At 45.6% G+C, this 16,187-nt stretch overlaps 1 protein-coding gene across 2 annotated transcripts in view; it reads left to right on the top strand.

The window, feature by feature from the left end:
* The window catches only part of MSI2 (musashi RNA-binding protein 2), a 425,361-nt gene that overhangs the window by 248,358 nt on the left and 160,816 nt on the right, over positions 1–16,187 (top strand). For both annotated transcript variants that reach the window (XM_008588957.1, XM_008588952.1), the window contains exon 6: positions 14,111–14,159. In XM_008588957.1, coding sequence (XP_008587179.1) covers positions 14,111–14,159 — 49 coding nt within the window. The remainder of the gene's footprint in view (positions 1–14,110; positions 14,160–16,187) is intronic.

Below are 16,187 nucleotides of genomic sequence, written 5' to 3'. Positions count from 1 at the left end.
TTTTTTTTTTTTTAAGGGTGTTTTCGGGTTTTCCCCCCCCCCCTCCCCCCCCCCCCCCCCTTTAGAGAGTTGAGTGCCTTGGGGATTAAGTAGGAGGGTTGGTTATTCTGTCAATACTTATTTGCAAAGATCTGAGTCATGATCTGAGTAGGCTAGAGGTTTCCAACCTAGAGGTCAGCAGAAGGAATGCAGGTCCTCACGTTGACTTCATTATTTAAAAAAAAAAAAATCTATCAAGCACCATGAGTCCCCCACCCCAAACCACATGAAGGCCAACTAAAATGTCAGATGTGCTTGCTTTAGACAGAGTACCTCAACTCACCTTGTCCCTGGTCACTTTCAGCCCCAGGTACAATTATGACAAGTACTGACAAGTAACTTTCTGTACATCCAAAGCATTCATTAGTACAATTTGCTTGGTATATGAACGTCAAAACACATAAGATCTGTGTTTCAAAAATTAAACAAAAAGCCCTGATGACTTAAAAAAGAAAAATTAGAAACCACTGGATTTAATACTCTTTTCTATCTGATTTTTTTTTCTTTATCCTGCAAAATCTTTCTGAAACTCAACCAGCAAGCTTTTTTTTTTTTTTTTTTTTTTTTGTATTATTATTCTAGTATGGGCTAGATAGGGTGTGCAGAGCTGTATATGAAATTTCCTGAGAATTAGTAAAGAAGAGATGGGGTAGTTGGAGCCTGCCAACATGGATATTCATGGGACAGAATAATATTTCAGAGTTGTGTTTGCCAGCCAAATATGAGAAGCAGGAAAGGCTTATTTATACCCATTTTATCCAAATCAAGAAAAATTGGGGCATAATTGTTTGCATTATAAACTGATATGCCATGGAGTTTCCTGAAATAATGAGCCCCCTTGTGGTTTCTTTTTATTATTATTATTATACATTTTTATTTTTAAATAGTTTAGGACTCACAAGAAGTAGTAAAAATAGTTTAAAGAGCTTTCGTGTACCCTTCACCCAGCTTCCCACAGTGGTAGTATCTCCTATCACCATAGTGCATGGTTAAAATCAGGAAACCAACACTGCAACATCATCAATTTTCATATGTACTTGTGTGTGTGTTGTGTATGTGTGCATGCACAGTTCTTTGAAATTTTATCACATGTGTAGTTTCAAGTCACCACCACTGCAATCAGGATACAGAACTGTTCAATCAACACAAAGAAACTCCTTGTGTTTCCCCTTAATATCCAAGCCCTTCCCCCATCCCTAGCCCCTGACACCCACTGATGTGTTCCCCATCACAATAATTTTGTCATTTTGAGAATGTTATAGAAATGGAATTAGGCAGTACGTAACAAGCCTTTGAGGTTGATTTTTTCCAGACAGAATAATTCCCTTGAGACCCATCTAAGTTGTGTTTTTATTGTAAGGAGTATTCCATTGCAGGGATGTACCACGGTTTGTTTTTCCATTCCGCTTGTGTTTCTAAAATATGGTTTCCTTGCATACGACTCATGGTGGCACAGTACATAAAGCCAGGTACACTTACGAGGCTAAACCTCACTCATCCATACTGGTTTCACTAAGCTGGAGTTTCTGGTAATCAATACAAAGTCTGTTATTCGTTATCTAACAGATATTTGTTGGGCATCTGTGTGTGCTGGGGCTGGGATGTATACAGGTAATAGCATAGGGCAGTCATTGACCACTGGCCAGGTGCTTTCCTGTATATTATGTCAATAATTTCTACTTCTCATGGCTGGGGTGAAGTTAACAGTGATCACTGTTCCTTTTATGCACAAGGAAACCGAGCCGCCGTGGAGAGTCTTGCCCAAGATCATGCATGGGTGGAAATGGTGGAGCAGGATTTGAACCCAGGACTTGTGGTGCTATGCCAGCTTCCTTTCACTCTACCACTGTGGCTTTGTCCGCAGCACCAAATTGCTTAGAGCCAGTTTGCTCCTCTGGAAAATGAGTGGGCTGGACTCATATCTCTTTGGTCCTTTTCGCCTCAAAGATTTTATGATCCTCTTTGAACAAGAAGTAACTTTGCCAGGCGGCTGAATCCTTCAGCCTGTTGCTGCACCTGCACTTTGTCCTCAGCTGTGTTTTGCTAACCATTATTTGAAGATGCTTTGGGAAATTATTTATTTTTGAATTTTTTTAAATTTAACTTTTAGATAGAAAATTATTTTCTCAACATACAAAGGAAAACATCACAAATTGAATTGAAAGTCAGTTGATAAGAAACACATTTAACATACAAAGATTGACATTCTTAATGCATAAAGAACTCTTAAAAATGAATTAGAAAAATCTTAATAGAAATTTGGTGAAGGACATGAGCAGACAAGTCACACACCCCAAAGAAACACAGGTGGCCAGTAAATACATTCTATGATGTTCATGCAAGTGGGGGTGGCGGTGGGGGCTCATGGCCCCAGGCCTCAGGACCCCCATGCTATTGCTTGCCTGGATGTGGGCAGGGGTGGGGTGGCCCCACGCCCCCTATCTCACTTTGGGAATTTCAAAGTAACAAAGTAGAATTTCCTTTAAAATAGTCTGTAGTTTAGGCTTTCCTTTATCTTGCTAATTTCTTTTTTTTTTTTTCCTTTTTGTCTTTTTTTACTGACCGGTAACGGGATCGCAACCCTCGGTGTCGCGCCCGCACTGGGGACTGGCAACAGGATCGCAACCCTCGGTGTTGCGCCTGCACCGCGCTCAGTCAGTGAGCGGGAACCGGTCTCCACATGGGATCCGAGCCCTCGGTGGGAGCGCCGCCGTGCTCCCAAGCGGCGTGCTCTCCAGTGCGCCACCGGGCCGGCCCGCTAATTTCTGATAAAGGTCTTTGGGTCAGGACTAGAACTGAGCAACCCCTGGGGTCTTTGACCAAGGACTCTCAGGGTGACTTTAGGGACAGAGAGTTGAGGAGATTGGCATCAGGCAGCTGAGAGGGGAAGAAGCAGAAACTTCTTCGGATGCTATTCAAGCCCCATAAAGAAACTTTGGGGGTAGGAGGTGCTTGGTGCACCCAATAGGTGCCTGATACAGTTCACAGACTTCTGCCTTGTGCCAAAACTGAGCTGTGAATCAGAGGAAGCTGCTGTTTCGGGCACCTAAGTGCTTCTGCTGCTGAATTCAGGCTCAAGCAGCTTGTCCGAGGAGGTGGGACAAGTCTCTGAAGCTCCAGAAAGGGTTCAAAAGAGCCTTGGAGAGGGGATTCCTGTGCTGGGTGGGAAATGGAGAGGTGAACTCTGGGTCATTCTAACTCCCAAGTCTGTGGTTCTGAGACAAGTGGAACTTCCTCTCTACTCCGGGTACTGACCTTCACTCCAAGACCGGGCAGAGTTCCTCAGAGCCACAGGCTGGTGCCTCCAAAGAGCAGTGAGGAGAGAGAGAGCGTGCTTGGGAGGCCTGCAGCTACCCTGTGACCTCGGCACGTCACCTCCCCCCTCACTTGTGCAGTCAAGGAAAGTAGTCGGGCTGTGGAATCTGAGACCAGAGTCTGCTGCCCGCTGAGTGGCAGGAAGGGATGCATGGTGACATGGGGGTGTCAGAAAGCCCAAAGATCACTCTAAACCCAAATTCTTTCCATCTGTGCTCTGTAATCAACTCTGTGTTGGTCAGACAGTAAAGCCTTGATAAATGTTTGTTTAATGAATAAATGTGTCACCGTGGCTAATCTCTCCATCTCATTCTTCATTCTTACCAGCCAGTCTGTTAAAAGAGGGCAGGGGAGAGGGTGTCTGAAGCCCTGTCCTGGAGGCCCATGCACTCAGAAATTCCCTGCCCCAAGGGCCCTGGTCTTTCCTAGCTGCAAACAAGCCATCAATGCCATCATCAAGCCATGTTATTTACCCTTGCTGTTTTCCAGGCAGAGAGAAGATGCAAATGGCCCGGGGGATTGAAATTGGGATTGGAACCTAGACTTTCAAGCCTACAAACTCCTCTCCCTTTTCCCCTCCGCCCTCCCCAAGTGTATGGCTGCAGCTACGCTTGTCACCATCTGAGATTGCATTGGCCACAGGAGATGGGGATGATTTTCTCATTTAGTCTTGATATTTATTTCATGCCCATCAATATCAGGCCATATTAGGACGGATGAGGTGGTTATTTACAGGCTGTGCATTTTCACACTTGGTAATTATAAACCCTTCCCCCTGTTCAGTCAGAGTCGTGGAGATCCATTTTGGCAATTAGCAGTTTAGTATTTGTTTAATGGGAATGCAGGAGAGTGTTACGGCACATCAGCGCACCCCTAATGATTTGCCTCTCTCCTCTGGAGCTGGCAGGTCTGGGCCTTTTTCACGGTAGGTGAGGCCTGATGGGGAGAGGCTGGAGAGGGTGAGAGAAGAGCATTAGGCAGGCCGCCCACGCCCACCGCTCCCCTCCTCCAGAGCACACTTGTGCCCGCAACGCAAGCACTCACAGCCAGTGCTGTAAACTGGCCCTGGATTTCCGGAGCACAGCAGCCGCCACTCGAAGGAGCCTCACACAAGAGGCCGTTAGGCCAGATGCCATTTCCTTGTGACAGCTGTCAGGCCTGCTGGGTCCAACTGCTCCTCCAACAGCTCATGCCTGGCCTCTCAGTGTCCCTCTCCCACCACCTCCCTTCCTTCGCCTCTTGCTCTCTAAGCCCCCACTCAGCTATCCCCAGAGAGAGCCTCCTGCCCCACCCTCCCAAGGGTGCCGGGCCCCGGGCTTCAGCTGCACAGCTGGAACTCAGCCGCCATCCCAATCCTACCTCACACAGGCAGACTCTTGCTTCCCCTGCTCAATTTTGAGCTAGGGCCTCCTGGGACTGCACCCCCAAGAGCTTGCTGGGTCTGTTAGTAGCTGTCCCTTGGTGTGACCAACTGGAAGTGGGAAGAGACACAGCACTGGGTGTGGCTCCCGGCTTAACCGCATGAAGTGTGTGTGTGCAAATGTGCGTGTGCTTGCGCCCCCCGAGGTGGCTCAGCAGGAGGATTGTAGGGGTGGAGCAGTGAATTGGATCAGTATTTGTTACGATGAACGTATTCGTGCGCTAGGCATTGACTAGCCACCACACAAACCTTCCTAGCAATCCTAGGCAGGAGACACACTCAGTATGATTAGTCCACAGCACAGTGTGGACTCACGTGGCTGAACCCAGGACTGAGTTCTGGGGCCCCATCCCAGTTCCAGCTCAGCTGCCAGCCTGTTCCATGACCTCGGAGGAGCCCAGTGATCTCTAGCTTTTAAAATTTGCCCATTTAAAAGGAAGAGACCCCTACATCCTCCTTTTTCCTTTATCTCTCGTCATTCCCTCTTCTAAATCTTCCAGGGCAATATACATCCATCTCCGCGAGGTTACCGAATCACCTCTGTTCACTTTTTATAGGGTTTTAAGGCAGTGTTTATTGGTTCAGCCAATAGATAGTGGCCCTATGCTAAGTCTTTTGGGATTCAAAAAACAGAATACAATTAAGGGAGACCAGTAGAGGACACACCTGGATTTAAATCCTGGCTCCACCGTTTATTGCATGTGCGATCTTAGGGAAGTCAATCTCAGTGAACCACAATTTCCTCATCTGTAAAATGGGTATGATAATATCTACTTGAGAGCTGCTGGGATAATTAAATGAGCTTCGCAAATTGCCTATTAAGCTTCTGTAAATGGTAGCTATTATAGCAATCGTTATTTCGGGGGGATAGATATCTCATAACTTGGAGTCTGTTATGTACTTGTGGAATCAATCTCTGAGCAGGGGCCTTTGCCTTTAGGTACGTAAAATGTCTAAGTGTCCAAGACAGAGTTATCTGGAGACCTCACACACTTCACTTCCCATTGGCAGGTGTCCCTCCATTAAATTCATAACAGCTATTCTGATAAACATTGACGTTTTAAGTTAAATCTACCCTCCAAGAATAAAAAAAGTAAGTAGGAAAAAATAGGGCAATAAGGAAGGGTCCTGCTAATGGGAGTAGAATATTCTGGCCATAGTAAGACTTGGGAGGCTTCCATGAAGAGTTTAGGATATGTACTTAATGCCTCTGAGCTGTATACTAAAAATGGGTTAATTTTATGTGTATTATATCACTATTAAAGAAAGAGAGTTTAGGAGAAACCAAGGAGTTTTTTTTCTCTTATTCAGTTAATGCATGGGTGTGATTTTAAGAAAAACAAGCTTTCTGGTGGATGCAAACTAGAATTTTTTTTCTTTTGGGGTGAAGGGGAAATTGCCTGGCAGCAACATCTGGGACAGAGCTCTGAGCACACCTGCATTGCTGCCATCTTCCCGGGGGAAGTGCACAGAGACGGGGTGGCTGAGAAGCTCACCTGCCTGCAGCACGGGGGGCCGAGAACCTGAGATGAGTGGGAAGGCGGGGACTGGCAGGGTGAGACGTGGACTCGTCAGACTAGCATCTGCCAGCTAGCTCTAGGATGACCAGGGGGTAAACTGAGGCTCAGGATTTGTAATAATCTCTGTCTTGTGGGGTTGTTGTGAGTACCAAAGCAATAATAATATCTGTGAAAATATTGGTGTGTGGGAGGGGGGGAGAAACAATAGTTGTGTTAGGTTTTCTTAAAAATTCTGTGTTCAGTTTTTGAACCATGACAGAACATTGGTAAGGAGAGCCCCGAGAAAGCAGAACAATGTGTGTCAAGGAGCCTGCCTGATTCTGACTTCTGGCGGGCGATTAACCTCCAGTATTTAGGCAGCCAATTTATTTAGGGCCCGTCTACACACGTGCTGTTATTAAGGCTCAACCCAGCTGTAATTAGCCACTTAGAACAGCGCTTCTCAGCCTTGGCTGCGCCCTGGATCACTGGGGAGCTTTAAAACTCCACTGCTGGGCTCCTCCTCCAGGGTGTTGATTTGCTAGGTCAGGGTGTGGCCTCAGCATCTCTTCAGGTGATTCTAGTGAGCAGTCAAGGTTGAAAACCACGGATCTGGATTTCATATGAACTAATGGGATTTTTCTGTTCTGCCCCCTCTTCTCTTCCGTTCTTCCTTTGGGGCAATGATGAAAGTTGGACCAACCCCACCTTTCGCCAGGCTGGAACATGCTGAGAAGTCCATTTCAATAAACTAGACACCATCACTGAGCCTTCTGGCAGGGGCCGATTTTGTATTCGTCCAGGCTGGCAGCGGGGCAGTGGAGAACAGTGCCTTCCCATGTTCTGGAGTAACCCTGGGACCAGGCAGCACTGTCTCCAGCTTAAGCACCAGGCACTGGTGTCCTGGGCAGTCCTGCATGTCATACGAGTCTCCACTCTCGTGGCTTTAGTGCCTTGAGTTTATGGAGCCTAAAGAGATCTGTTAAGCGCTACCCGCCTTAGTATCATGGTATTGCATTTGAGGGTGTTTGTTTAAACTAACACTTCAAGCATTTGAGTGGGAGCAGGAAGAGGAATTCAACAGCGTTTGTTTTGGGGGTGTTTGCAGAGCTGGGTTTCTTCTTTTCCCTTCTCCCTCCCTCCTCCCTTCCTCCTTGTATTTGACCAGACAATTTAAGGATCATTTGAAGTGCTATTTCCCTCTTTGTTCTTGATATGTATGGTGTGTGGGTGTGTGTATTTGTATCCCAAGAGGAGTGGGAAATTTCTCAGGGCGTGGGTTGGCAAAGCTCTGGAACGGCCTCCCAGAACAGTGTTTGCAAAGGACCCCACTGGTGATGTTGATGCCCCCAGAGGCTGTCCCGGCAGTCTCTGCAGTCCACTGTAGCATTCTAGGCAGAGTCTTTACAAAGCAGATCTTAGGGATCATCTCACACAGTTCCTTCCTTGCACAGATGAGAAACTAAGGACAGAGGAGGGAGGTGACTTGTCTTTGGTGAGATGCTGGTGGAGCTGGGATTAGAACCCGGATCCTCCCTCTGCTGTGTGCGGTGCTGTGTGCCACGCTGAGTTCTTACCAGCAAATCCTCCCTTTAGCTGGTTCCCTTTAGCTGGAACAAGTTTTCTGTGTCTTCAAATCAATTTGGTGTCATTCAGCTACTATGTATTGGGGAGCCAAACTGCAAAACCTTGGGGAGAAGAGGCAGTGGTCTGGGGGACTAACTCTGGGGTCACACCCTATGCTAACCAAAAGACATGTAGACTTTTTGACCTCCCTTTATATAAGCATCTTTGTATTGTGACTTTAAAGATTTCCTATTCAGCTAGCACATAAGCTACGCTGGCTAATGTCTAACCTCTGGATATGGTCATCACCATATGGCTACGTCCAAAATCACCCTGCAAGGATGTCTGGCTCACAATAAATCTTTTGACTCATTTGAAAGAGGGTTCGCTTATTCATTAAATGAATTAAGATTAGAGAGGCATCACCCACTGACTGGAGTGGTAATTATTGCTGATTTTCATGGTGCTCATTTAGTGAGGAACAGGTTGCCAATTCCTCTTGGTGCTTCTAGGATCTCTGTCTCCAACCTTGCTGCTGGGGTGAGATTTACAGGAGGTCCCTCTGCACCCTAGTACCTGTGTTCCATTTGGAATGTGTTTCATTTGCAATGTGGAACCTGATAGTTTAATACTCAGCCCACATTCAACACTTTCCCTTCTTCCACCCCCTTTCTTACTCTCTATGATTATTTGAGACTATCTGTGTATCTTCTGATTGTAAGCTCATTTTTTGTTTAAGAACAGGGAGCATGTATGAATTACCTATTCCCACAAAAATGCTGTGAAACAAACAGCAAAACAGCAGACAATAACTGTTTATTTCACGTGGCTCAAGTACAGTGGGAGTGTTTCTGCTGATCTTGGCTGGCCTTGCTTGCCTGTTTTGGAGGTGATTGACCCCAGCCTGAGCTGGAGCAACTGGGGAGACTTGGCCCTGCTCCACATGCCTCTCCTACAACTGGGCTAGCCTGAGCATGCCCTTCTCATAGTGATGGCAGAGTTCCAAGAGAGAACGAGCAAAAACACGCAAATCCTCTTAAGGCTAGGCCCCAAAGGGCCATACCATTCTCTCTACCTCATTTTATTGGCCATCACAAGTCAAGCCCAAATGCAAGGGATGGAGAGATAGACTCCACCTCTTTGGGGAGAGGATCTGCAAAATTATAAGGTGGAGAGTGTGGGGCCATTAATGTAATCGGTCTACCATAAACCTATGTGATTTGCCTCTTATTTGTGCTTAGGCTGATACTTTGCAAATACTGAATGCCTAATACATGTTGTATAAAAGCAAACAAAATTACCATTAGCTGGATTTTCTAATCAAGATTGGGTTAGCTGCATGATGTAGACATTAGCAGGAGTTTATCTGTTAGAAAGAAAGTTTATATCGCCCAAGTTGAACCTGGATTTTTCCTACATTATGTCCATTGGCAGCTCATTTGCCACTAAGAAATCCTTCTCTGGTCATCTTTTCCATCATGGATTCTATCATTACCATTTTCAGGATCTTGGAATATAAATGTCCGAGAGACGGGGCACAAGGAGAGGGAAAACTGTTGCCACACTGGAGTGGATCAGTTGCCTCTGAAGATAAATATGTTTCGTGGACTGAGCACTAAATGTATGTCAATGAGGCAGAAGCATCCTGCGTCCAGTGTCTTTAACCTTTGCTCCTGTTTCTCATCCCTTAAAGTCGTGCATAGAAAGAGGGGTTCCAGGCCAGCAGCTGCATCAGCACCACCTGGGAGCTTGTTAGAAATGCAAATGCTACCAAATCGGAGACTCGGGGGTGGGGCCCAGGAGAGCTGTGGCTTAACAAACTCTCTGGACGGTTCCAGGCCAGCAGCTGCATCAGCACCACCTGGGAGCTTGTTAGAAATGCAAATGCTACCGAATCGGAGACTCGGGGGTGGGGCCCAGGAGAGCTGTGGCTTAACAAACTCTCTGGACGATTCTGATGTGGATGACGTATGGCCAATACCAGTGGCCATAGAGACCAACAGCACAGCTCCTCTTTCGTAGGCCCTCCCACGGTCCAAATGACATTACAGCATAGTCTGAACCTTGTAATAGTCAGAAATACATGTTCAGGGCCTTCTGTGTCAGGACAAAAATGGGGACATCCCATCCCCAACCATGTCATCTCCAAGTTACTTTACCTTGCTTTTTTGTTGACAAAGATACACCATTAAGGATGCTAGGGCTGCGTTTTAAACCTACCTCAAGTTATTATAAGGCACATCTCTAGGCTGGAATAGGCTCCTTCTCCCAAAACAGACCAGGAGTGTGCCAGGACATGGGACAAAGCATGCTGAGGTTCAGACACCTCCTGTCCTCTCTCCCTAGGGGACGCCCAAGACCACTAGCCTTGTGGGCGTCCACCTCTGTACAAAGAATTCGGTAAGGCAGGTGAGGGTGTCCTCAAGGCAGAGTAAATACCAGTGTTAATCATAAGGATGAGGGTGGCATCCCTTGAGAAGGGCTAATGGTGTTTTCTATCCAAGGTCAGAAAAACTCTTGATTCCCAGCCCCTCTAACCCTTTATGTTCTCCTGGCAGCTTGAATGAGTCCTGGCCTGCCTGTTAATGTTGATGACTCTGTACAGGCAACTAATCTACCTAGATTTCATTTGTGTGGGTGAGAGAGAGAGAGACAGAGAGAGACCGCGGGAGTTATCAGTTTGCTGGCTCTGGGGTTGAACACCAGTCACCTTAACCCTGCCCCTTATTTCCCTTTGACGGAGACTCACACAAGCTGCTTCTGTTTGATTCACATAGAACCGTGAGAACCAGTCCCGTATGTGAGGCTGTGTTTTTATTCTATTCAGTCTTTGTATACTCAAATTCTTCTAGTTTTAGCTCTTGCTGTCCTGCCAGATTTCCATCGCATTGATGGCTTCTCTGAATTAATAAGTTTTCTGCAATCGCTGAAAAGTTTTCTCCCCCCAAGCACTGGGACTTACCCATGTTGATTTTTTTTTTTCTTTCTCTTTCCTCTCTAGCTACTTCTTAGATGTTGTATTTTGTAAAGTGTTAATAGAATTTTTCTTTCGCCCTGACATTTTAACTATTCAGGAGGTCTTTGCGAGTCCCATTGTACCAACTGGACTATAGAGGGAAGAGCTCTATTCTTTACGACAATAGTTGCCCTAAAAAACATATACAGATTCTCCCTGCACTCACCAGGGTGGCGTGGATGTTGGGAGGGCAGCGTTAGAAAACATCCAAACGTAGGAAGGAAAAGAGGGAGCCAATTACGCACTGCTGAAAAGGGGTTTAGAAAATACATTTTTTAAAAAAATTCAAAATGTTTATTTTGTGAAGGGATCCGAGTCTCAGTACCAAAACACGGCCAACACAGAAGGGAGGCTGTTTTCCTTACTGTTAGGCATTTTCAGCTCAAAATAAGGATTTGGCAAACATCTCAGAAAATATGGAGATGGTTGTGAAACAGATGCCACATTTACCTGCATGATACCCAGCAGGCCTTGGCCCCCTACCCACCCGCACCCCCGGCATTCAAATCTTACAGAGTCCCAGGGCCTGAGTCTGAGATGCCATATGCTGAAGCATGACTGCTGTATGTGCAAACACACCAGTTGATCTTATGATGGTTTTGTTTGAGTCGTGCATGGGAGGCACACGGCTGTTGTATGTGCAGCCTCAGCAGGTGCCTGTGGGACTCTTCAGGCCCTTCTGACTGGGGCGTGGCCTGGGATGGGCATCCGGGGAGGGGTCTGGTGAAAGAACCCCTGTTCAAGTGATCTCCAAACTGGCATCACCTAATCCTGTTATCCTGGTGCCCAGGAGAGAGAGGACAGCTCCCTGCTGGAGAAGTCACCATGCAAGGCCATTTTCCTCACAGCAACTGACTTCAGAAATGGGGACCAGAAGGGGAAGGCCCCAGGAGCCTATGTGTTCAGGCTCGGTTGCTTAGCAACAAAAGGGGGACCTGACTCGAGGAGGGATTTTTAAGGTGGGCCAGTCCCTTTGAGGTTTGTGACTGGCTTGCCTATCCCCATCTAACATTCTTACCTTGACTTCTCTCTTCCCGTTATATTTGAACCTAGATAAACAAGTTCAGTTTGTCTGGAGACACCATTTTAAACCTCATTTTTGGGCTTTGCCCAGTATCCTTCCTCTATCCGAGATTGTAGTCTGGGAGGAGTGAGGATGAATAGCCCATGATTCCTTGTCTCAGATGGCTCGGTTCAGGCCCACAAGCTCATTTGTGAGCCTCTGAGCGCAAATCAACAGTGCTCGGTCCTTCCCAGCTACATACACACACTGAAATTGCTCCAAGGACAGTGATCTCAGGCTAACAGTTTTGTCCACCCACAACCACATAGGTTAGGTTGTATTTTTACTGCCAGCTTTGGGCACAAAATGAGTGGAGAGGGTGGGCTGCTCATATGGCTGGAGCAGGTGCTCCCCCCAGGTGAGTAGCTAATTGGATGGGGCAGGCACCTGTGCTGAAGATGTGTGTTTTGTGGAATAAAGGATGGGACCACTATATTAGTCTGTTTTCTGTCGCTTATAACAGAATACCTGAAACTGGGTAATTTATAAAGGAACAGAGTTTATTTCTTACTGTTTTGGAGGCTGGGAAGTCCAAGGTTGAGAGTGTACATCTGGTGAGGGCCTTCTTCTTGGTGGGGACTCTCTATAGAGTCCCGTGGCAATGCAGGGTATCACATAGCAAGGACTAAGCAACAGCGCATTTCCCTGTACTTTCTTCCTCTCCTTATAAAGCCCCCAGTCTGCTCCCTGATAACCAACCCAATAAACCATTATCCCATTACTCCATGAATGGATCAGTTCGCCCAGGAGGGGATGGTCCTCACAATCCAACCACCTCTTAAAGGCACACCTTTCCCATACCATATTGGGGGTTAAATTTTAACATGAGCTTTGAAGGGGACAAACTTGCAAACCACAGCAATCATAAATGAAAGGAATGGATTCCAAAGCCAAATCTGGTTCATTAAGTGTGAGTTTCTTGAGATCTACGTGGGAATTGAGTGTGGATCCTGAAGTCTTCTTACTGCTAGAAATACCCAAAAGGGTTGCAGGATGCGTGGGAGGGCTCTGGAAGGGATTAGGAAGAGAGACAGAGGATGATTTTGACTTTGGTATTTTCTTCTTTTTGATGTTTTTGAAAAGGCCTAGCGTCAGTGCATTAGTTGGCTAGGTCTGCCATAAAGTATGAGACTGGGTGGCTTAACAGAAATTTATTTTCTGCTGCGAGACAGAGGATGATTTTGACTTTGGTATTTTCTTCTTTTTGATGTTTTTGAAAAGGCCTAGTGTCAGTGCATTAGTTGGCTAGGTCTGCCATAAAGTATGAGACTGGGTGGCTTAACAGAAATTTATTTTCTGCTGGCCAGTTAACTCAGTTGGTTAGAGCATAGTGCTGATAATGCCATGGTCCGTGGTCCAATCACTGTACAAGACAGCCACAAAATAAACAAACAAAAAACCCAGAATTTTATTTTCTCACAGTTTTGGAGGCTTGAAATCCAAGATTAAGGTGTGGCAGGGCTGGTTTCTTCTGAGACCTCTCTCCTTGACTTGTAGATGGCTATCTTTTTCATGTGTCAAGCACATGGTCTTTCATCTGTGGGTATCTATGTCCTAATCTCCTTCTGAGAATACCAGTCATATCTGTTTAAGACCCACCTTAGTCACCTCATTTTAACTTAATTACTTCTTTAAAGACCCTGTCTCCAAATACAGTCACATTCTGAGGTACCGGGGTTAGGACTTCAACCTATGAATTTGGGGGGACACAATTCAATCCATAACAATCTAGATGTTAAAGTTCCATGTTTATAACTGGAAACAATTTAAATATTCGTCAGAAGCGGAATAATTAAGTAAGCTACAGCTTCTCACTCTGTGAAATGTTATGTGATGGTCAAAAAGTATTCATAATGTAGTAACCTGGGAGTTATTTGCAATATTGTTAAATTTAAAAAGAACAAGGAAGACATTTCATTTTTAATATGATTTAAACCATATTAAAATAAGCATAGACTTTCTTTTTTCCCAAAGCAAATATTAAAGGGAAATCTACCATATTACTATAACTATAGCTGTGCTGTGGAGAAAGACAAATGATTTTTTTCCTACTTTTTTGTATTTTCAAATATTCTTTAATGAGCAACTATTACTTCTACAATAGAAACTACCCCCCCCACACACACAACATATAATGTTTTGTGTATTTGTTAAAATTTCTAAAGCGCTTCTATTCTGTATTTGTTTTGCAGGTGGAGGATGCGATGCTGATGTTTGACAAAACTACCAACAGGCACAGAGGTAAGACTATCCCAGCGTAAGAAGGCTGCCCCTTCACCCTCTCCTGGCCTCCGTCTCTTCTCATGCCCATCTCATGACAAAAAATACAGTGAAGATTCCAGAATCTAGCAGGTAGAGGTGACCATCTGCTGAAGAACTATATTAATGGAGGGCCCCAGTAGCACAAAGAATCCAAACACTGGACAGTTAAAAAACCATTTCCTTTTGGCTTCCGAACTGTCGATTTTGCAGCCATGTCCAGCACACACCCACAGATACACCTTTCTAATGCTGGCTTTCTCAGTCTCTTGATAACCTCAGCACTAAGTGAGCCAAGTGGAAATTATTCATAGCAGTTACTCCATTGAGTTCTCCATTTGCATTGAAGAAGGTGGTTTAGAAGCAGGCTGTCAGTCTAAAGAGCCAAAAAAAAAAAAGACTTGGTGTATGTTTGTTCCATGTGTGCAGCGATTACAGACTTGGAAATGCCCCGTGGTGCCTCTGTACTGTTTAGAAGCCATCTGCATTTATTTGTATTTTCTTCCGTGCTCCCATTGTCCCATCCATGTTATAGAAAATGGAGTCTGTGAACCTCTGAAATGACATAAAAAATGTTGTATGTTTGTGCTTCTCTTGGGAGGGGATCCCTAGCTTTGAACAGATTTTCAATGGAGTCCCTGTCATGTTATAGAAAATGGAGTCTGTGAACCTCTGAAATGACATAAAAAATGTTGTATGTTTGTTGTATGTTTATCCCCCTCTTGGGAGGGGATCCCTAGCTTTGAACAGATTTTCAATGGAGTCCCTGTCTCCTGCCCTCCCTCCAACACCCAAAAAAGAACACGTTAAAATTATTGCTTTCAACAAAAAAATTGGTGCAATCTAGAAAATCCTTCCTGGAGGTAGTAGAGTTAAAGGAGATTATTTATGACTTAGGGTTCCATTCTCCTGTTCTCTGGAAGCTCCGGTTTCTGGGGTTCCTATTAACAGGGCATTAATGAGCAGAGCTTCCGAAGGGGGTGGCAGGAAACAGTGAGGGTGTTCTCCAGGGAGGGAGCCGGCAAGTGAGCAGTGTTTTCTTGCCACTGGATTGCATTTAGATGTTTCTTGTGTTGTTTACATTCCTGCTGTCACCTGTGATTAGAAGCAGTTACCCTGCGCTGACTGTATGTCTTTCCTGTTTGTAGAAGGCAGGCTGAGTAAAAGGGAGGAAGGCGTGGAGTGGGAATCGTTGCTCACGGGGGTGGGACAGGAAGGGGCATGTCCTGAGTGTGCCTGCTAATCCATCTACAGGGCTGCATCCATCTACAGGGTCCTCAAAATGGGAGCATTTAGAATTGGGTGGACAACTGCAACATCATATTGTGTTCATGGAGGGAAGAGATGAGCAGGGGATGGGGGATGAGGAGGAGGGAGGGAAAGAAGAGCACGCAGCTGTGGAATGACTGGCTTTCCCACTGCATTGCTCTGCAGAGAGGAAGGGGTGCCAGTGGTGGGCAACTCATGGGGGTCTTCCACCATCATCCACAGTGTGTCCATCTAGCTTGATGGGTTCCAAACGTGACTTCCACATTTGCAACTGGGAAAATCACTTCTCTTCTTTATGCCTTGGTTTACTCATCTGGAAAATGGGGATAATAGTAGTAACTCCCTATGGGATTGTTTGGAGAGCGTAAAGCCAAGCATGTCGTTGACTGTGCATAAATGTTATTTCTTATTATCATCATCAGAATCATCACCTTCCGTTTGTTGATGTGATAACCAAGGCTCAGAGGGGTTAGCTGATACACCCGAGCGCCGAGCAGGGACCCAGACCTAGCACTGCTGAGTTCAAGTTCTGCTTTTCTCTGTGTGTCCAGTGGGAGGGGTTTGTTAAGAAGAGCGTCTTCATCTACTTATTTTCAGAGTGGGTAACACTCATCTTAATGTGGCGCCCAGTGTTCAGTGTTAGAATTCATAATCTTGGAAGGTTCCTGAGTGGCCTCCAGATGATATTGTTGTCCTTTTTTGAAAATCAATGAATGAAGGTATTTTTTGTTGTTGTTGTTG

This window comes from Galeopterus variegatus, unplaced genomic scaffold (assembly GCF_000696425.1).
Source record: "Galeopterus variegatus unplaced genomic scaffold, G_variegatus-3.0.2 Scaffold133, whole genome shotgun sequence".
In the NCBI taxonomy this organism is placed as follows: Eukaryota; Metazoa; Chordata; class Mammalia; order Dermoptera; family Cynocephalidae; genus Galeopterus; species Galeopterus variegatus.
This window is presented reverse-complemented; position numbering and strand designations above follow the sequence as displayed.